Here is a 23,579-nt window from a genome sequence, read left to right as displayed (position 1 = left end):
TCGCAATTTGTGGTAATGGGCATGCTGCCAGTATGGATCTGCACTCACAACTAGGGCACGAGGGGGGACAATCAGCTTTGTATCTCATGAATATTCATAACCAATAAAAAATAAAATAACTATAATACTACAAATTACCACCATCATTCATTCACTCTGTATTATGCACCAACCATTGTGCAACCAATCCTTACAATAAATCTTGAAAGAAAAATTATCCTTAAAACTTTGGCAGGTGCCCCACATATTTATTGCCTTCAAGGACTAAATATAATGAGGCATATTTATTGACTCATTAGCTTCTTAGTTCTGAAGTAACTCCTGGAATACCCGCTTAGTGGAGAAGCCATGTCTCCATGCCAAAGTTTAGTAATATACATTAGTCCTTGTCCCTGGGTCAAAAAGCAGAAATGAAAAATTGAAAACATAGATGCATTTTTGGCAATATCAAAAAATGCTCTATGTTTTATAATGACATGATATATAACTAATTTTCCCTAACTTATGCAATTTTATCAAACTCAACATCTCTATGAAGTAGGCAATCTAATTATCACATGAGATTGTTAATCAGCAAGTAAGTGGTATCATATACAATTAATGCAGTCTCTTTCAACTTATAAAAATATAGAACTCTGCTAGTGGGTTTTTTTGGTATTTTCTTGACACTATCTATTAGAAGCATAAATTATCATAAATGTGAAATTACAAAAAACTGTATCATACATTGATTTCAAGACAATTTTGTATACAACTTTATGACTATAGTATTATTCCAAGAATATAACATATCTTAAAAGGGCAGTTTTTATAATTAGAAAAAGAAAGTACTAAGCCATGAGATACTAAAGTGTGAGAAAATAAATATATATGTTTGTTTGTTTGTTTGTTTGTTTGTTTGCTAAGCCATGAGATACTAAAGTGTGAGAAAATAAATATATATGTTTGTTTGTTTGTTTGTTTATTTATTTAACTTCTCAAAATACACTGTAGTTGATTTTCATGCCCCTTTACCCGTTCCTCTCCACTCCCTTCCATCCCCCCCACAACATATCTGTTCACTTGATTTAAATAGTTCAAGAAATTTTTCTGATTAATGTAAGATAAAGACCACATTCAGGTCAGGTCGTTAGGATTATTTTTACTAGCTAGAGTTTTTAAGAAATGGGTCTAAAGTAAGCAAGCAGGTAAAAAGTGAATTTTTCAGTAGATATGATGTAGGGGGGAGGGGAGAGTGGTAGGTGAAAAGAGGAATGGGTAAAGGGTCATGAAAATTGACTACAATGTATATTGAGAAGTTAAAAAATAATAATAAAAAATAAATAAAACGTGTCCACACACAGGCACGTGTGCACACACACTCACAGACACACAGTGAATTGTTCAGTCATTCTAGAAGCAAAGAAGAACAAATACAAATTTAGTTATAATTTTAAATGTACTATACTCACAGCTGGAAAAGTGAGCTAAAACTCTATTTACAAGCATTATTTGATAGCAGTTTTCTATTTAAATTTTGGTAGATACAGCCACATCCTCCAAAAATAGTGTACTATTTTACACTCCTCTCAAAAAATTTTAAGAATATCTGATTTCCCAAACATTCCAACACTTTTCATTCACTTACATTGTAATCAAAACATAATTGAACAGCTATTTATTGAGCATCTGTGAAAGGTGTTAGGGAAACAATGTTAAATAATAACAAAAAAGGGCCGGCTCTGTGGCGTACTTGGGAGAGTGTGGCGCTGGGAGCGCAGCAGCGCTCCCGCCGTAGGTTCGGATCCTATATAGGAATGGCCCATGCGCTCACTGGCTGAGCACGGTGTGGGCGACACCAAGCCAAGGGTTGCGATCCCCTTACCGGTCACAAAAAAGACAAAAATAAATAAATAAATAAATAATAATAATAAAAACCCCAACAGAAACAAACAAAAAGACACCACCCCTGTCCTCAGGAAGCACAGCCTAATTAGAGATACAGGCATCATATAATCAAACATATAATGTAAACTTGCAATTGTGAAAAAAATTGTAATGAAAACTACATAGAATCTATGAGAGCATATAATAAGGAGACTTAACCTAACCTATAGATGGAGTACTTTGAAGAAATAATCTGAAAGAAGAGAGACAGAAAACTAGAGAAGAGGGCGGGAAGAGTTTTCATGCCAAGGGAAGCAATGTTCGTTAACTGGGAGTGAATATGGGTTCATCAGAATAAGTTTACATAATTTGATACATGAAAGTAGAATTGCTTGTAATCTCGGCTGGCGTTTTTACAAATGATGCTAAGTTTGTTCTTTTTCATATAAACTATGGATAAATCTCTGAGCTTTGTGATTGTATCCTTTGCTATTCTGCATATTGATTTGCAACAGCACTTTTTATATTAAGGAAATGTTACATGTCATGTATGTTGGAAACACTTTCATTGATTATGATTTATCTTCTGACTTTATTTTTTTGGTGATATTTAATTTTGAATAGTTCATTTTATGTGACTATTCCTTAAATGTTTCTAATGTCATATCTAGAATCACAGACATTCCCTACTAAAAGTTAAAAAAAAAAAAAAAATGCCAACCAAACAAAAATTTCACTGTATAGAATCAGTTTGGTGTATTTCAATGTGGTGCCTAAAGCAGAGAATCAGATTCTGTTACTTTTGTTATTGAATGATTCATTTCCTTCACTGATATAAGCACAGTCTTCATTACATGCTACATTTCTACAACTTTTCCTGCTAATGTATGGATTTTTAAAAACTCTCTCTTCCATTGGCACGTCTGCTTATTCAAGCATCAGTGCAAACTGCTTTTATCTACTGAAATGTATTAATATCTGGCAAAGCTCACTCTTCCCCCCACATTTTTTTCTTTCTTAACAAAAAATTTCCTACATTGATTTTTCCATATGGACTTTATAATCAGCATGTTTAATAAAAGAAAAAAATAAAAAAAAATCTGTTGGTATTTCTGGGCAGATCACATTTAATTTATATATAGGTGATTGTCATTTTATAATATTGACTGTTCAAAACCAGGAAATGTCTTTTCATTTATTTAAACCATTTTATAACTTTCTATGTGGTTATAAATTCTTTTTATAGGTCTTGCAAATTCCTTTGTAAGTTTATTCAAAGGTATTTTATCTTTTTTATTTTTATTGTGTTTTATTTTTCATTATCTTCCATATAAATGAAATTTTTTCTTTCTTTATAGTTTGCAAATGAGTCTTAGAAGCAGAAAAGACAAATCAGTTTGGGTTATGGATTGCAATTGCCTTGGCTGAATACAGGAAAATATGGCTTTATATTTCTACAAATACAAATATGGCAAAATTATCCAAATTTTAGGCATGAAGAAAATGATCACAGATTTGACTTGCTCAAAGCTTATTCATCAAGTAGCCCTGAGTACAAGAATTCAAACTCAAGGTTGTATGACTCTTAATACATCTTCTCTCTCACCTACCCACTTAAGTAGTTTCGAACATTAACAAAGGCATGCATGCTAGAGGAAGACACTTGTGACATTTATTATAGAGAATTTTAAAGAGTGCAACATGGGAACAGTAAATTTAAATGTAGCCATTACCAATTTTATTGTGTCGAGTGACATTAACTATAGAAAAATTAAATTTGAACATTTTAAGGAGCAATAGATTTACAGAGGCAAGAGTGTATTTGGTTTCTGTTTACCATAGCAATTTGTTATTATTTCATGCATTTTCCATTCTAAAAGTTCTAGGGGATGATGTATTGCCTTTATGTTCATTTCCTACTTACTTCTGTTTGTCTACTATCTTTTTAAAGTATATCCTCTCTTTCACATAGCAGATATACTGCTGCACATCAATGCGGAATAAATGTTAAAAACTTTATTCCCTTCTAAAAAGAAATCCTTCTGCAAACTGAGATTAACCAAATATACGTGTGGCAGGATGCCTCCTGGGACATATAACTTACTGAATTAGCAGGATTTTATGTATTTATTTTTCAGATTTATTAGGGATGAGTGACAAAAATTGCATACATTTAGGGTGATGTATACATTGTGAAATTACTACCAAAATCAAGCTAATTAACATATCCATTAACTCACAGTTACCTTTCTTTTATAGTGAAAACACTTGAGATCTATCCCCTTAGCAAATTTCAAGTATATAATTCATTAATAACAACTATAGTCACCATGTTGTACTTATTCATGTTATAACTGAAGGATTTCATGCATTTGACCAATATCTCCCCGTTTCTCCCACCCCCCCAGACCCTGGTAACCACCATTCAACTTTCTATTACTATGAGTTCGACTCTTTTATAGATTCCTCATCTTTTTGTGTCTGGCTTATTTCACTTAGCATAGGTTCATATTGGATCCCAAGATAACTGTCCAATGGATGAGCATTCATACAACAAATGTTTGAGTACCTATAATGAATGTACAATGCACTCAACTTTGTGCTGTGGGAGAAAATAATGTATTAACATTAATCCTGTTTTCATAGAGATTGCTGTTCAGTTGGGGATATATGAGGGTACTTCAAAAAGTTCACGAAAAGATTAGATTATCTTTTAATTTTTTTTCCATGAACATTTTGAAGTATCCTAATATGTGTAAATATCATATAAAACAGTATATATCAGAAATAATTGTAAGTGACACATGTTATTTGCAACAAACTGTACAAAGGAGTTAAAAAACATAGTGTATTTCAGCCAGATTTTCAGGTTTAATTTCACAAAGGTGATAGGATTTGTCTCGGCCATTAATTAATAAATAAAATTAAAACATAAAAATGGTATAAATCAGTAGGGCCAAGAGTAGGGATTTGAAACAAAAAGGATGAATAAAGACATAATGTTAAAAAATTGTGGGTTGTTTGCATTCATGAAATAGAAAAGTAGATTATAAAACTTAGAAAAATAGTTTGGGATCACCCAGGAAAAGTCATGATTGTAAGTCTAAGTAATTTGCAGTTCCTTTCTTAGTGGTAAAAGGTAATAAACATTTCTGAACTAAAGATCAGGACCACAATTCTGGAAGTTGAATCTTGCTAATGTGTGGATTGATTAGAAAGTATTGCATCAAGGAGACCAGAGTTTATACACTGCTGCTTTATTTTGAAAACGTTTCTTTGTCATTTTTGCATCACTCTCAGATGAGAATAGACTGTAACTTTCCTTCTTCATAATTGTTCTTTCTTAATTTTACATTATATTAATACCAGCCTCAAATAATGAGCTGAAGAGTGATCCTTCACTATCTAGAAAAATTAGATTAATATTAGCATTATTTGTTCCTTGAACCTATTCCTATGTCTGGTTGGTATTTTCTTTAGGAAGATTGTAGAGTACTGGTTCAATTTCTTTAAATGGTTATAGAGCTTTAGGTCCTTCTATTATTTTATTCAAAATTTTCCTATTTCATTTTCATATGTTTTTAGTTTTTTGACATGACAGTATTCAATACATTTTCTTACTATTTTTCAATATCTTTTAAGTTTGTATTATGCTTCCTTTCCAATCCTCTTGAATCATGCCTTTTTTTTTTCCTTGATAAGTCTTATATTTGTCAATTTTACTTGCATTTTCATATATCTAACTTTGGCTTTGATGAATGGAATTTTTTCATTTTTCCTTTTTTTGAATTTTAATATTTTAAAAATTGTATATGTTTATGGGGTATAGTTTGCTCTTTCAATACATGCATATATTATAAAATGATCTAATCAGAAGAGTTAGCATATCTATCACCTAAATATATATCATTTCTTTGTGATTATAACATTCAAGATCCTCCTTCCTGGCCACCTTGAAATATACTACATTATTAGCTATTATCACTCTGGGAAACCAGAACTTATTTTTCCTGTTTACTAGTAACTTTGTAACTTTGTGCCAGTCTGCCAACATTTTCCTGTCCCCCGCCCCCGACCCTTTCCCTGCCTCTGGTAATCACTATTCTACTTTCTCTTTTTTTTCCTTTTTAATTATTTTTCTTAATTGGCCCATGCTAATTGTACATATTTATGAGTACAATATGATATTTGGGTACGTTCATATTGTGTGCTACACTCACACCAGGGTGCTTAGTATATTTATCACCTCAAACATTTGTCACTTCTTTGTGTTAGAAACATTCAACATCATCTTGCCCAGCTACTCAAAGATACACAGTACTCTGTACTATACTGTACTCTCCCTATATTATAATAGATGAATTTTTTTCTATTTCATTAATTTCTTCTCTTTGTTATTTCTTCCTTCTATTTTCTTCTACTTGGCTATTATTTTTCTATTTCTTAATTTGAAAATTTAGGGCATTAATTTCATCATTAAATTTTTACATGTGCATTTAAAGCTACTCATTTCCCACTACGTACTGTTTTCTCTGCATGCTTCAAACTTGTTAAATAGTATAATTATTATTGCTTAATTTTGAGAACATTCTGGTTACATAATGATTTCTTCTTTGAATATGTGGTTTTCAAAAGTATGCTTTTAAATTTCTAAATGTACGTATTTTTGTTTTCTTTTTTTTGTTTGCTTAACTTAATTGCATTGTGATCAGAAATGTTCATCTGTATATTAATTATTTGACATTTTTTTAGGCTTATAGAATAAAATAATATATAGTCATTCTTTGTAAATATCCAGTGTGTTTTAAAAGAGTGGGTATTCTTCATTTATTGGCTTTAGGTTTTATATCTGCATAAAAGCGATCTTTTAGTTGTTCAAATCTTTTCTCTTTCATATAGATCTTTCTGTTCACTTGAACCTTCAGTTACAGAGAGTTGTTTTAACCCCCACCCCCCCACTATGACTGTTGTTATATCTATTTCTACTTTTAGTTTTTTTATGTTTGATCATCTGCTTTAAAGCTGTATCATCAGGTTCTGGATGATCCTGATGGATTCTTTTTCACTCCTTGTCCTGAAGCAAATCATCCACTTCCAGCTGTCTGGAGATACCCATTGCCAGGCAAGAGGCCCTAAAATTTTGGCCCCCATCCACCAGAGTACATTAAACCCCTCATCTCCTCCTCCAATATCAAGACTCAGCCCTATGTGAATGAGAAATTTCAGCTCTCTTTTATTGCAATAGATTTCTTTCATCTTTAGTATGTGGAAATTTCTCCTTCTGGCTTTTTAGCTTGCCTATTCATAAAAAAATATTAGGCTCTTTTTGGGATTATAAGTGTTTGAAATGGAGATGGGAAATTTCAGTGTCTTCTCAACTGTACTTGATCCAAAATCCTAATGTGAATTTTTAATGTGATAACAAATGCCAATTTATTACTTAGATAATAACAAATAAGTTCCTCAAGCAAAAGACTTAATTCATTTCTGCTAGAAAATTAGTGCACTTGTAAATTCAACTCTTCCGTAGAACACAAAAGGTTATAAATCATGTGGTTTTAGAGACAACAAATTTATTCATTCACTCAATAGGTACATTTTCTGAGTACACACTATGTGGCAAATACCCAAGTACTACTCTTTTAGATGCTGGAATATGATAGTGATCTAAGTAGATAAGAATTTGCTACATATGACCATAGATGGATAGATCAATATAGAAATAAATATAGACAGATAGATACAGTGGGATTTTGAAAAGTTTTATGGAAAAAATAAAAGCAGACAGAGGGAAATAATTTGAGGTGGTGGTTGTGTTTACAGTTTTAAGAAATGTTATCAGAAATGCTTCACTGTAAAGTAAGGCTTGAGCAGAGAATTAAAGAATGGGGACAGCCATGTGGCTGTTAGAACTTTCCAGGGAGGAAGAAAAGCAAAAGCAAAAGTCTCGAAGTAGGTGTTTGTGTTATGTGTTTGAGTTACAGCAAAAAGGCTGACGAATCTGAACCATGAAGGAGAAGGAATGGCAGGCTATAAGGGAAGGAGGCTAGAATTTGTAAATCTTGTGGGCCATTGTAAGGGCTGGGGATTTTACCGAGTAAGACAGGAAGGTATTAGAAGGTTTTAAGCAAAGAAGTCAGGCAATCTGCTTTGTTTTAAAAGAATCTCGCTGACTGAATTGAATATAGAGTGTAGGAGGCAAGGGCTGAAAAAGAAAGATCATTTAAGAGGCTACTGAAATAATCCAGATGAGATGAGATGGTGGCTTAGTCCAGACTGGAAGTGGGACAATTAGTGAGAAGTGATCAGATTCTGGATATACTCTGTAGGTAGAGTCAACAGTTCACGGTTTGAATGTGTACCATGAGAAACAAAGAGGGCTTAAAGATAATTCCATGGCTTTTGGTTGACCAACTGGAAGGATAGAGCTTCCACTCAACTGTGATAGAAAGACTTCAGCAGGCAACAATTTTAGGGTGGGAGGAGTCATTTCTGCATGTGTGCACTGGAATAAAGTTTCACTCCATGTGGATTTGGGTATATTTCAAAATACACAACATTATTTTTATAAAACTTTATCTGATAACTTATTAATAGCCCCATGCAATATCAAATAATATTCTAAACAATTCGGATATGCATACATCTGTTTTCTAATCAAGTTTCACTGGCATGCTATGTATAAGAATATTTTACTAAAATCTACTACATTAAATCATTCATTTATCTGATGTCTAACATGTACCGAGCACTATCAAATGCATTAGGAATCCCATGATAAGCAAAAACAGATATGGCTCCTCACCTCTTGGAGCTAACAGCCAGCTGAAGTATGTATCTAGTAGATGAACAAATGTACATTTACAGAGGAGGTGGTGCCAGTGAAATGCTTAATACAGAGATTGACTTACACAGGATGCTTCCTTTAAGGAATGACCATTGATCTTATATATGAACTATAAGCAGGAAGAGATAATTACTCAAAAATAGGAAGTGAGAATATTCCAGGTAGAGTAATCAGTATGTGCCTATGTCCTGCAGTGTGAAGAGACATGGTACATTAGAAACAGTAGGCAAGAACCCTGGTGTAGCTGCAGGGTTGAGAATGAGAGGGAGCAGGGAGTGAAGCATAGCTGAAGAGATAAGGTGACAGAGATAAGCCAGAGCCAGCCCAGAAGTAAGCTGAGTAGAGTTCCGTTAGCTAGAAGAACTCTTCCACATTTCTGGCACAGCAGTGTAATTAATAACATGGGCTTTGAATCTGGACAGAATTGGCTTTGAACATCCACTCAGGCACTTATTAGCTGTGTGAGCTTTGGCAATCATCATCTCTAAAATAAAGCTAATATTATTGCCTTCCTTCTTTAGGTGGGAGCAGAAGTCTTTGGCCCCGATGTGCTAAGCCAATGCAATGTTTTGCTCTTCAATAAATCTCCAGATTTAGCAAAGTCAGAAAAGTGTCACAGAATAATGTTATTAACAACGATCTTTAAAATTATTATTTATTTATTTTTTAAAGGAAACATAATTTATTAGGTGGACTTAAAAATTAACACAAATCAATTTTAGGCACTTCTAGAGTGTAAATTATGGGAATTTTCTACCAAAGAACAGCATATCTAGCAGGCAGTACCATAAAGATTTAAATTTTAGTTTTTATAAAAACACACATGGTCTAGATGATTGATAAGAAATATTGTATAATTAATCCAGCTATATCCTATTTTAGGGTTAAATGGAAGCAGTCACTTTTTAGCATCCAAAATTCTAAATTCTAGCTTCCCTATCTTCACTGCACTGTCACGGTCTTAAGATAATCTAATATATATTCTTTGAGGAAGCATGACTTAAAAGTTTTATTGGAGCTAAATTTTAGTAAAACCATACCCAATAGTAAATGGGTTATTTCAATTTTAGCTGGAATCCACAAAGAGGACTGAATTATTTGTAGACTAAAAGCAAAAAGCATGTGGTATATGTGTATACCTATCTATCTATCTACCTACCTAACCTACCTACCTACCTACCTACCTACGTATCTATTCTCTATCTCCGTATTTATATACACACAATCTATATATATGTGTATATGTGTGCATATATATATATATATATATACTTATATAACAGAATAATCTAAAACACCACTAAATAATTGTATGAAAGAACAAATTTTATTTTTTGCAATGAATTGCATCACAGAATTACGTCAAAAAGTACTTCACAAATATACGAGGACAGAAATATACAGGTACAGATCACCTTTTAGGCTAAAAATTTAAAAGATTGCTTTCTAGCAACTCAAATGCAACTTCCTAATACAACACTGACTTAGAATGAACAAGGGTCTGCCTCATCTGCTATATGGCAGGGGTACTCAGAGTGTGACCTGTGTATTGGTTGCCATTTGATGAACTGTTTTTATTACTGATTTGAATCTAGACAGATAGCCAGTGCTATTATGTAAATCAGCTACAACACTAATTCCCCACGGTTTAGTTCAGCTGACTTTTTCCTTTTCTTTTTTTTTTCATTTCAAGACTTTTTCAATAAAGGAAGCAATCTGCAATATTCTGGAATAGTTCCTTATCTCATTACAGACCACACTTGAGTAGTAATATCATTTATTAAGCAGTTAATGAGAAATACAAATTTAACAGAGAGAACTTTACTACATAAATGAAAGTAAATTCTAGATGGCTTCAAGTGTTAAATGGCAAGAGAGAGACAGAGAGAGAGAAGAAAAGAAAATATAAAACAGCTATATAAAAACGTGTTTCCCTAATTTTAGAATGGGGAAGTACTTATAACTGCAAAAGCTTACAGAAAAAAAAATAATAAAAGAAAGTACAGAATTTGACAACTACAAAATATCTACAGATCAAAAATATTAAAAATCAAGGTCAAATTGACTATTAGGAGAAGAAAAAATTTTATAATATATATTTGATCAAATGAGAACATCCTGAATATCAAAAGAACTGCTGAAAAATGAATTTCTATTAGCTTCAGTTTCCTTATTTGGAAAATGACAATAATTACATTACTGAACTCAAGATTTTGTGAGACTGGATTAGATATGAATACATAGTATTCAATACAATGCCTGATAATAAAACATTATTATTATTATTATTATTATTATTATTATCATTAATCTTTGGCAATCTAATATAAAATATGAGATTTTGAATCTTTAAAAATTGTGTGTACTTGTACAGTAGAGTTAACTTAGCAAATTTGGCTGGTTCAAAACCTGAACATTCCAAAGAAAAGTTTGGTCCTTGTCTTGGCTCCTAGGAGGTAATTTCTAAGCCCTTGGAATATCCTGCCAAGATACCTTTGACAAGAATTTCTCTGTTTAGCTGGGAGCTGTGGACCATGACAGTCTAAGCTTAACAATATGATTTATGTTGGTGTGTAGGACCAGCTTGACCTCTGGAGGGGATGGAGACTGAAGGTGTACCTTGTGAGCAGTCAGCCATGCCTACATGACCAAACTCCAATAAAAACCCTGGACACCAAGGCTCAGGTTATCTTCTCTGGTTGTCAATACTCTGTGCATGTTTTCACACATTGTTGTTGGGAGACTTAAGCACTGTCTGCACAACTCCTCCAGGAGAACAACTAGAAGCTTGAGACTAGTGTCTCCTGGACTCTACCCTATGTGACTTTTTCCCTTGCTGATTTGAATCTATATCCTTTCATGTAATAAACCATAACCATGAGTAAAACAATTTTTCAGGTTTTGTGAGTCCTGCTAGCACATCAGTTAACCTCCAGATGGTCTTGGGGACAACTCCCAAAACACACTAATCTAACCACAATTAATATATTAATAATAAGTTGTGTCCTGAAACCAAAGTTAAATTTCTTACTTTAACAAATTGCTGTTCATAAAGATCATATAAAGTATATATAATATAGTGAATACATACATATGCACATATGCATTCAACAAACACTGTTGAATCCATAAATAATTACCTAAGGTATTTTATTCATAAAAATGAAGTTTTAAACTTCATCATAGTAAATTAATGAAGATTCCATTCATATTTCATGAATATATATTAATTCAGTACAACCAATAAAAACACTTCCTTGTCAAAAATTTTGGTTTCGGGCCAGCCCGGTGGCGCACTGCTACAGTGCGCCGCTTGCGAGTGTGGCGGTGCGCTCCCGCCGAGGGTTCGGATCCCACATACAGACCGGTTCCCGCTCACTGGCTGAGCGAGGTGCGGGTGTGACACCGAGGGTTGCGATCCCGTTGCCGGTCCCGGTCCGGTACGGGCGCGACACTGAGGGTTGCGATCCGTTGCCAGACACGAAAAAAGACAAGAAGGAAAAAAAAAAATTTTTTTTTGGTTTCAAGAAAATTAATAACTCTCCTGAACTATTGTTTAGAAAGGAATTTTGAAAGGGAATCAAAAAACATGGGTTTAAATAATTTGTTTCCTCTTTCTCATTGAGGATTCTAACTAACAATTTCTATATCAATGCATTTAAGATATGTTTAAATTGATAATTTTCCAAAGTAAGAATTCAGTACATTTTTGCTGACATTGTTTTAGATTTTTTTGTAATAGTAATTTTTTGTTCCCTTGAGTTATTCAAATCCTCACCTCCAAGATTAATTTTTTATTACTTGGTGGCTCATGTTAATTTTCCCAGCTATATGTGGAGTTGTTCTGAGAATTTCTAGAAATCAAATTCAAGTTAACAAACATAAATATACTCATCTCAAATCAGTTTAGAAACATTTCATTTGTGATTATAAATGTATTCTTGAATTAAAAAGTTTAAATAAAATCATTCTGCCATTCTAAAATTGTGGGTTGCAGAATTATATAATATTATAGTTCGTTATTAGTTTCTAAGAGACTGTTTCTACTTATATAATTTAACAAAGAAAGAAATCCAAAAAAGAAAAAATAATAAGATTTAAGAATTTCACTTGAAGAGATGACTCTGAATCATAACTCTTAAGTAAAAGAGCTTTTGCTTATGTGTGTGCATGTGTATGAACTTGGAATCTATAGATATAATTATCTAATATCTATGAAAATTTTCCCTCACCATAACTCTTAAGTAAAAGAGCTTTTGCTTATGTGTGTGCATGTGTATGAACTTGGAATCTACAGATATAATTATCTAATATCTATGAAAATTTTCCCTCACAGAGAGGCTATGAGTATACGAAAGCATTTTTGTTTACCCTCTTTTTTTTTTTTTTTGAGACCTCTTCTTTTATTTCTTCTTACATTGTGCCTTATATCTTACACTGGATGATGATTATGTAACTTATATAGATAAATTTCCTCCAGTTTGTTTTTTATAAAGATGACATTGTCAAGAGACATGCTATTGATGACATGACAAGAGACACTGCTATTGTCTCTCACTGTCTAGCATCAAGAAAGAATTACCCTCTACTTTTAAGACAAATATTGTTTACTATTAAGGAGAATTCTTAGTAACTGAGTAGTTCAACATATATCTCATGTCCTGGTCCTAATCCACCAAGTATTACACATATCTTTGGCACATCTCTATTGATTTTGGGTACAGCTCTATAATACTCAAATAAAATAATATTTTAGTACCATTTTAGCCATTCCAATCTGAGTTCCTGGTTATAAACCAATGTTTCTACTACATAAAGCTGAAGTGACCTTTCCTTAAATTATCTCATTTAGTTTTTTTTCAAGTACATGTAGCTTTTGACCAAGATTTTGGATGTTAATAATTTAACTTATATTGCGGTTGGTTCCTTTAATTAGTGTTTCTCCTACATTTTAAGAATACAGGAGAGAATGAAATATCTAATTTTGCATATCTGTTTTTAAACATATGCATTTAAACATATATTTTTAAAGTAAATCCTCCACTATTCAGGGTACTTGACAAAATTATTTAATGCCTATTTGTAAAAATATACTCAGACTATTTATATATCAAGCTGTTAATACATAGCTAAAGAGTGAAAAATATAATTATTCATATATTTACATTTACTTTATGAAAATTATATTTATAATTAATTCACTCTTACCTTCTTAAAATTATTTATTTGTCTCTGAACATTATTCTCAGCATTTTTCCTTCAAATGAGGCCCATGGCTTTTTCTAACACGATTAAACTGAAAATATCTTTAAATTATCAAATTTATACTGGAATTAAAAGTCTAAATCCTATCATTCCTGGAATGCAATATTAAATGAGTTTATTGCATTGCATACTTTCCCTAAAGGATGATGATTTTAAAGTATATTATCTATTATTCTTTTTTGAAGTAAAAATTCACCACTTGAATTCTTGGTCACCTAAAGACTGAAAGCCTGCGTGAAAGAAAAGTAAAGTATATCTATTCATTTAAAAACAGTGACATCAAAAATCAATCACTCGAAAGTACATTTTAAATGCTTTCACCCCCATCCTAAGTACATGAGGTAATGCATATGTTAATTAGCTCGTTTTAGCCAGTCCAAAAGGTAAACACATTTGAAAACCACATGTTGTACATGCTAAACACACACGTTTTTTTTCAGTTAAAAAAATGTTTTAAATCAATGTCCTATTTCTTGGACTGGGTTATAGATCATGGGTGTATTCAATTTTTGATAATTCGTTCAGCTGTATAATTTTAATTTGACCATTTGGGTTTACTTGAATAACTTTTTTTATCAAACGCTGCCATTTCCTATATAAATTGCATCTTCTAAGCTTTCTTCTACCAATCAAATTCCACTGCCAATTCAACTATATTCAATTGCCTGCAGAGTCCAGGAATACAATGAAAAGGAAGTGAGCTGGGCATACAACACTAGAGTGCTTGCTGCAGCCCATGATGAGCTGAGAAAGATGGGCTCAGTCTAAAGGGCACAGACGTTGCTCAGCTCCAAGGAATGGCTGCCATATGGGACTGTGGGTCCAGTGTTTCCAGGTCTGGAAATATTAATTTTTATGTCAAAGTTATACTTTTTAATGTTGGCAACTAATTCATTTTCTTAAACACTGAAGGCCAAACTAAATATGTCTTTGACCAGAGGCCTCCATAAAACTCACCTCCCTGAGTAGGACCTCACTAAATCAGAGTCCAATTATAATACTTTCATTTGTGCTGCTGATACTGCTAGCAATTAGGGAAGCGTACAGTCAAAAGGAAGTCTGACTCCATGCCATTTCTACTATAATAAACTTCCTGAAAATATGTGCATAGTTTTTATGCAATTTAAATTCCAAACTAACTCCATAACACAGGTATGTCGCCCATTTTACTGGTGTGGAATCTAATGCCCAAAGACAGCAGATAATGTAGAAATATGGAACAGTATGACCTGAGGTGACCTCAAGCCCCTGAGTTCAAGTCCTTGCTCCACATATTAGTGAGTTTTTGTGTTGCCATACCAGAATACCTGAGACCGGGTGATTTATAAAGAAAATGGTTTGTTTGGCTCACAATTCTGGGAATGCTGCGGCATAGGCCTAAGGCTGCTTCCGCTCATGGCAGAAAGTAGAAGGGAAGCCACCTTGCATAGGGATCACACGGCAAGAGAGGAGGAAGGGAGGAAGAGAGGTGCCTAGAATACCTGAGACCGGGTGATTTATAAAGAAAATGGTTTGTTTGGCTCACAATTCTGGGAAAACTGCGGCATAGGCCTAAGGCTGCTTCCGCTCATGGCAGAAAGTAGAAGGGAAGCCACCTTGCATAGGGATCACACGGCAAGAGAGGAGCAAGGGAGGAAGAGAGGTGCCCAGAAAGTAGAAGGGAAGCCACCTTGCATAGGGATCACACGGCAAGAGAGGAGGAAGGGAGGAAGAGAGGTGCCTGGCTCCTTTTAACAACCAGCTCTCCTGGGAAATAATAGAAGAACTCATTCCCCCCACCCCCTCAGGGAGGGTATTAATCTGTTCATGATAGATCCCCCCAGTGACCCAAACACCTTCCACTAGGCCCAATCTCCCAACACTGCCACATTGAGAATCAGATGAGTTTTGAGGGGCCAACCATATTCAAACTATAGCATTTCAACAATTACTATTTTATAACTTTGTGAGGATTAATTAACTTCTCTATACTTTAGTTTTCATTCCTGTAAAATGGATATACTAATAGCACTACATCATAAGACTGCTGTGAGGTAATACAAGGCCTTAGAAATGTATCTGGCACATAATAAGTACTATATGTTCTGCTACTGCTTATTATTATTGTTATTAATATTATTGGTAAGATAAGAATTATAACAATAACTACCTCCATGCTTTTTGTCTGAAATGAACCAATCTACGTAAAGTACTTAGAACTGTGCCTGAGACGTAGTTAATGTTCACTCCATGTTAATTATGTGTCTAATTCAATCCTCTTTCAACTATGTTAAACCTAAACCATGCAGGTTAATTCCTTTACTCAGTCTGGTAATAACAAACATAGGTACTATGACAGACCGGAAGAATTTTCACTTGTACTAAATGTTTTCCTTGGGTGTTTAAAAAATATACAGCTTTGTAGTCTCATGATTACTGTAATGTTTATATGGCATGGAAATGTGTACTGAAATCATGTAATGATTGTCTTGATGAGGATTTTAATAATGTAATAAGGTTATATTTAAAGTATCAGGAATAGTTACAAAATTCAGAAGATACTTTTAAAATTTAATGATCTTCACCACCTCTTGTTGCTTCTCTAATTTTCAAAAACTTATAGCCCAAAGAAAAAAATCAAAAGATATGCGTATAATTCAATAACTCAAATTACAAAGTTATATGCTAACATATATAACATAGCCATGACTTTTACTTACTTGTGACCCATTTCATGAGCAATTGTAAATGCAAGATTCAGGCCATTGTCTTCAGCAATAATACATTTTCTCTTTTCACTACACATTCCATTCAAGTAAGCTATACCTAAAAAACACAAACATTAATATCATATGTTTGAGTTAAAATGCCAAGATTTATACTACATATTAGCAGTAGGAATCAAAATGATAATTGTCTCAACTCAAATATGTCAATATAAACTTTGAAATCTATCTCTTAAAATGAAAGTTTAGAGGAAGATGTATAAGTCAATCAATAACGTGTAAATATCCTTTTCAATTTCATATTTTGGATAAAATTATTTTACCTATTATCCAATTCTCTAAGGGCATATTTGAAGAGTATATTTTATAATTACCATTTTTTGTTGTCATGTGAGATAACTGAATAGTCATAACTTAGGAAATGCAAATTAAAAGAAATACATCAAATATTATTCAATTCTTATGAAGAACTTAGTTTCAAAGAAATACCATAAAGTAAAATAAACTACATATAAGATAGTCTTGAATGTACATTTATTTTTGGAAATATTTATGCACTATTTTACTAGTTAAGAATATTCCTGAATAAAAATCATTTAACAAAAGGAATTGTAATCTTCCAAGCTTGTTTTAATGTTATTTTCAAATAACAAAAGCTATTGCAATATCTGTTATTTTGAATTCACTGTATGTTCTCTAATTCCCATATCCTTATAAAATAAATTTTAATCTCATTTTATAGATGAAGATATTAAGACTTACACAGGTGAAATGATTTGCCTGCCAAAGATCACATAACTACTAAACATTACAGGATAAGGATCTGAATCCAGTTTTGAATACATCTGCTAGATAATGCGTATTTTGCTTCTGAAAACAATTTAACGCAGAGCTTCCCCTAATTAAAGGTGGCTAGCTGACTACTTTGACGTTTTTCCTTTCTCCAGAGACAAAAAATAATGGTAAGAAATAATTAAACTTAAATAAAAGAAATTATTCATTCATTCCTTCATTCATTAACAAGAAATTATTATTGTTCATGTTTTGGAAAATTAGAAGATTCATGAAGAAATAAGTACTGATTTAGTGAAAGCCACAGCCTAAACAATAGGAGAGGAATTTTTGATGAGAAGAGAATTAATGAGCATGTTGGAATCCCTGAGAGTCTTAAGACTCAGGCATACAAGTTCTGGGGAGAGGCATTGCAGGAGGGTTGAAAACGGACATTAGTTGAAAGGATATGTGAAACCAGCAACTACTCATATATTCTTCATGCAGAATGTCAAGGCCTGATATCCACTGGCCTATCAGGAAAATGAAGATAAATTTTTAAAGCAAAATGTAGTATAGCATAAAATGCTATTTTTAGAAATATAACTGTAAGAAGAAATAGTCAAAAGATGAAATATATAGACAGAGTTGTAATTTTCCCTATATATTTACAAATTTTATTAGATTTTATAGAAATTTCACATCTATAAATAGATGAAATGACTTCTTTATGGATGGGTAGGTGGATGGACAGATGGATAGACAGATAATAAGTTCAACTACTTCATTTGGCTTATTAAGATGACTGAAATTACTCCAAGATTAAATCGACACAAAGTAGGACAGAAAGATGAAGGTAGTGACAGAGGGGGGGTTGGGGAAGAGAGAAGAAGAGAAGGGGGGCAGGATAAAAACATATTCCTTTATCGAGTTCCATTTAAACAACAAATACAATTAAACTTTAAAATATTTAATTTAAAATTAAAAGATAATGTGAGTTTTAAGAGAGGTAAGTCATGTATTTATTAACACAAAAACAAGTAAAAAATGATGATTTGAGGATAATTGATCTTGTGTAATAATCAAAGGGAAAAAGGAAGGAAGGAAAGAGGGAAGGAGGATGAAAGAAAAGTATCTTCTCTTAATAGGGTTTTAACATATCCTTGAAGATTCGAAAATAAAAGAAAAAAATAATTGAGATTAAATGTTCCCCCAAAATGCTAAATTAAGCTCACTATGATCAGCCTACTGATGATCATTTTTTGGTACAAAATTTCCCTTAGGATTCTCATATATTTCACTCCTTTTCCACCACAACTAAAATTGTCCCACCACCCAGTTCAGATTTAAAACTTACCTGACATGGGTTAACATCATGTCGTATACCTGTTTGCCACGTGGACCAGTACATACCAAATTTAGTCACTTTAATACGTTTGGCATTTCTTCTCCTTAAAATATCATACTGTCCCCCCATAAAAATAGTATTGCCACTTGCTTCCAAATCTTATCTCTTTTATATCTTTTATATATTCCTATTCCTACTGTATTGGCTAGGATTTGCAACATACTATTGAAATATATGGGTGGTATTAAGTTTTTCCCTCTGACTTTAATAGAAATGTTTGCAGATTCATGGTTGCACATAATGTTTTCTGTAGGACGTTCATAGATACAGCTTATCAATTTAAGGAAATTACTTTCTGACAGTTTTGCATGTCTAAGTAAGAAAAGAGGCATGGGTCAAAGGTGGATGAGAGTTGAAAAGGTTTTTTTTTTTTTTGGAAAAGAATCAAAAGGTTGGAATAGACATTGAGGGGAATGTGAAAGACAACTGATTGTGGGAGTACTATTAGAGTACTTGGCGCAAATAAGTCAGAGAACACGTTGGTTCAGCTGAGGATGGAGGGCATGAGTTTGAAGTAGCACTAATATGCTCCATCAATTGCTATCCAACCTAGTAACTGAAACAAAGAAAGTGACATTTGGATTCAGTTTGGGTAGAGGTTTTGTAGATAAGGTGTGAAGGAAGAATCAAACGGTATAAGAGTAGGCAGCAAAGTTGAGAGTGGAAGAAGGGACAGAACTTGTAAGACTGTGAGGGACATACGTAAGTAAGTAAGGTCAGAGGGAGCCTCATAATGTAGAGAACAGAATATGGTAGTCAAAAGAATGGGATCATCGGTGCAGAGAAAGAGCAGACACTTACAAAAAGTACTGGGGGTTATGACCAGAGAGTGGAATAGGGGTTTGAAATTTCAGAGGTGAAGTTCTGTTACAGTCTATGTATGTGACATGACTATGTAAGAGTAAAGAAGGGTAGAGGCAGAGGTCATCTACACTGAAGTCAAAGAACTATTAACTAGTGCTGGGTGGAATGATCATATGAACACAAAATTGCACACGATCAGAATGAACTCAGGCTATGTAAGAGTAAAGAAGGGTAGAGGCAGAGGTCATCTACACTGAAGTCAAAGAACTATTAAGTAGTGCTGGGTGGAATGATCATATGAACACAAAATTGCACACGATCAGAATGAACTCAGGCAAGTGGGAAATGTGGCCAATATCCAGAGGACATGTGGGCAAGAATCAAGATCAATCAAGCATAGGTTTAAGATGGTAAAGCTCAAGTGCTTCAGCCTCAAATGAAGAGTTAATAAATGAGGATGGGAGAGATTTTGATTTAAAAGCATCACTGTGGAGCAGGAAGAATGAGACAAGTATGCAGCTTTTGTATCTTTCTTGTACCAACCCTGTGATGCAGGAGAAGAGAAAGAGTGAGCAATAACTTCACTGGGGGCCCCAGATTATAGAAACCTATAACTACCAGGTTATAGGAAATCAATAACTATCGTATGGTCCTGTAAAAAAAAAGGTGATAAAGATTATAATTTAAAATATAAAGATATGTTTTATACTATAAAATATAAGCGATATAAAATAATATAAAATATTCAAAAATGATGAGCACATATTTACATAGAGGTATGAGTACAATTATGTATTAAAAAATCCATACCACCACAAATTCAGGGGAGAACAGAAAGACTAATTATGTATGATGATTTTCTAATTGTACTTGTATTATGTGGTAAGATTATAGGTGATGTTTCTCTCTTCTACCATTTTTGAAATGCATGTATTTATAATAGTTTGATAATGAGAAAATTAAAGACTTACGAACATGATAATCATGCCTATGAAATTTGAAGGGTAATTAGTAGAACCTGTTATAGATCAGGATGTGGTCTATAAGATCAAAACCAAAATTGACCAAAACGACCCCCCCAAAAAAAACTCGAATGATCCTCTATTCATTTTCTTCTACTTAGGTGCAAAGTCATACTCTTCAACTAAGACTCTGATAAATTTGAATTTCATTATTCTTACATTTGGCACACCAAAGAGTTTTTCTTTGACTTGAAAGTTACGGAGAATAATTGTAACCAGGACTAATTTAAATGACTTGCATTATTCTGTTTAAAAGCCCATGCTTTTTAGTTCTTTTCAAGAACCCACATGGTTCTTATTATAATAAGGGATAAGGGTTAGGAGGGGAAAGGATTTAACACAGCTGTTATTTAAAGATAAATGTAATACAGACCCTTTTCAAGCACTCTTTTAATATAGAGTTCAGGAAATACAAACAAAACAAAAACAATCTCCTAATTCCTCACCTAAAAATGAATCAGGTCATGCACCAGGAGTCATCAGAATCTCTTATCTGCAAACAAAACGCACTATCCTAGGATGTGCTATGATACACTTCATCAAGATGATCAGAGACTCCTAAAACCCTACAGGATGCCTTTTCCCATAGTGAACTAATGAGGAGAATCCAAGTTTTTATATGATCAGATGGATGCACATGAAAAAAGTCAAGTCTTCTGGCCCCAGAACTTCTATTCTGTAGTGCTTTGAACCACTAGCTAGAATACCTGAGTTCAGAATCCTGGCTGTCTTGGTACAAAATCTTGGCACGGCTCTAGATAAGTTGTTTACCCTCTGACTGTACCCTGTGAGGTAAGTTATTTACCTGTGAGTCCTACTACTACTTGAGGTCTAATGGAACCAAAAATGTAAAATGTGACAAGCAGAGAAGGTCCAAAGATACTGAGCATACCTTCAGAAGTATGCCACACAAAAACTCACTTTAAAATGTGATCTTAAGTCATAAAGATGTGTATAGGATATTATGAGAGAATAAAAGAGAGATATCAGATAGGGAAAAATCAAAGCAGGAAAGGCTTTTAGAGAGGGAAACAACTTGATAATATCACTGAGTTGGCAGAGATTAACCAGAGAAAGGCAATGGAAGTTGGAAGGAGTTCCTGAATAAGGACCCTACGGGGAAGGGTAAGGAGATGCTTATAAGAATTGATGTTTCTCATAGAGGTAAGAAACATGTGTAAGCCATGAAGTACATCTCTGCATCAACACTGTATCTAGCATATCCTGAATAAGGGATGTGTCAAAGGAATGGCATAGGTAAAGTTTCCTGAAACAAAGACTAACATCACACGTAATTCAATGTAAGGCCTTGAATAAAAATATAATTTTGAAGAATCAAAATGTATTTCATGCACTAATTTAAAAAAATTGTATGATATAATGATGGTGCCCAGATACTATGAAATTCACTTTTGTGATGATTATATTCAAATTCAGCTTTGAACATATTTTTTAAATAATAGTTTGCCTTACTAGTTGGCTAATTATCTGCTTGTTTCATTAAAACACAAGACGATGATCTAGGAATATAAACGTACAATTACAATTACATAAGTTATGAGTTTGATATCGCTATGGTTATAAATATAGAGTTAGAAAATAGGCTTCCAGATTCTCTTAAATGTTTAAGTAATGGTTATAAATATAGAGTTAGAAAACAGGCTTCCAGTTCGGAAAATGCAAATCAAAACCACACTGAGATACCATCTCACTCCAGTTAGGATGGCTAATGTCCAAAAGACTGTGAATGATAAATGCTGGCGAGGTTGTGGAGAAAAAGGAACTCTCGTACACTGTTGGTGGGACTGCAAAATGGTGCAGCCTTTATGGAAAATGGTATGGAGGTTCCTCAAACAATTGCAGATAGATCTACCATATGACCCACCTATTCCACTGCTGGGAATATACCCAGAGGAATGGAAATCATCAAGTCAAAGGGATACCTGTACTCCAATGTTCATTGCAGCACTCTTTACAATAGCCAAGAGTTGGAACCAGCCCAAATGTCCATCATCGATGAGTGGATACGGAAAATGTGGTATATCTACACAATGGAATACTAAGGAGTGGGGAAAGGGAGAGGGGAAGGAGGATTTGATAATGGGGAACAAAAATCAACCACATTGTTTATTGATAAAATAAAATTAAAAATAATATAAAATAAAATACTCTAGAAAATAGGCTTCCAAATTCTCTTAAATGTTCAAGTAATCTACAACATTCTCAGTTCAATTTCCATGAATACTAAAAAGAAAGTGACTTCTAACCAAAAATGAGTTAGTATAATAAAAAGCACAGTAAATCTCTGTGATGGAAAAAGGCAGAATGTTGTATAGAACATAAAACATTTTTTATGTGTATCAGCATCGTGGTAGACTGAGTCCCCTTTTGTTAAAAACACAGAAGCATTTGAAAATACTTATGTGTATATCATAATTTATCTCAAAATACTGAGGAAATTAAAATAGACTATTCTAAACTAGTACCAATAATTGATCTTTCAATATTGATGGTTTAAATAGATAAAAGTAAATAAAGATATAGATACAGAAAATCCATACACCACATAAAATGTTGGATCTAATTCACATGCGCGCACACACACACACACACACACACACACACACACACACGCTATACCCAACAATTAAAAGATACATATTTTCAAACATGCATCAAACATTTTCTAAAGGCGCCAATGCCACCAAACAACACTTAGCACGTATCCAAATAATAATGTCATAGAGGTAATATTCTCTAATCACACTGCAATAGCATTAGAAATCAACAGAAAGATAGTTACCCTGCCAATTCCTCCTTCCCTTCTCCTAATAAATGAATATTATTAAAACAGTCTTCTAAATAATTTATGGATCAAAGAAAAGACACCA

At 33.3% G+C, this 23,579-nt stretch overlaps 1 protein-coding gene across 1 annotated transcript in view; it reads right to left on the bottom strand.

The window, feature by feature from the left end:
• Positions 1–23,579, bottom strand: part of ADAMTS19 (ADAM metallopeptidase with thrombospondin type 1 motif, 19) — a gene marked incomplete at its 5' end in the record, with an annotated part of 206,929 nt that overhangs the window by 67,841 nt on the left and 115,509 nt on the right. The window contains one exon of the mRNA XM_008585687.1: positions 16,678–16,783. Coding sequence (XP_008583909.1) covers positions 16,678–16,783 — 106 coding nt within the window. The remainder of the gene's footprint in view (positions 1–16,677; positions 16,784–23,579) is intronic.

The sequence above is a fragment of the Galeopterus variegatus genome, unplaced genomic scaffold (genome assembly GCF_000696425.1).
Source record: "Galeopterus variegatus unplaced genomic scaffold, G_variegatus-3.0.2 Scaffold3671, whole genome shotgun sequence".
Taxonomy (NCBI): domain Eukaryota; kingdom Metazoa; phylum Chordata; class Mammalia; order Dermoptera; family Cynocephalidae; genus Galeopterus; species Galeopterus variegatus.
This window is presented reverse-complemented; position numbering and strand designations above follow the sequence as displayed.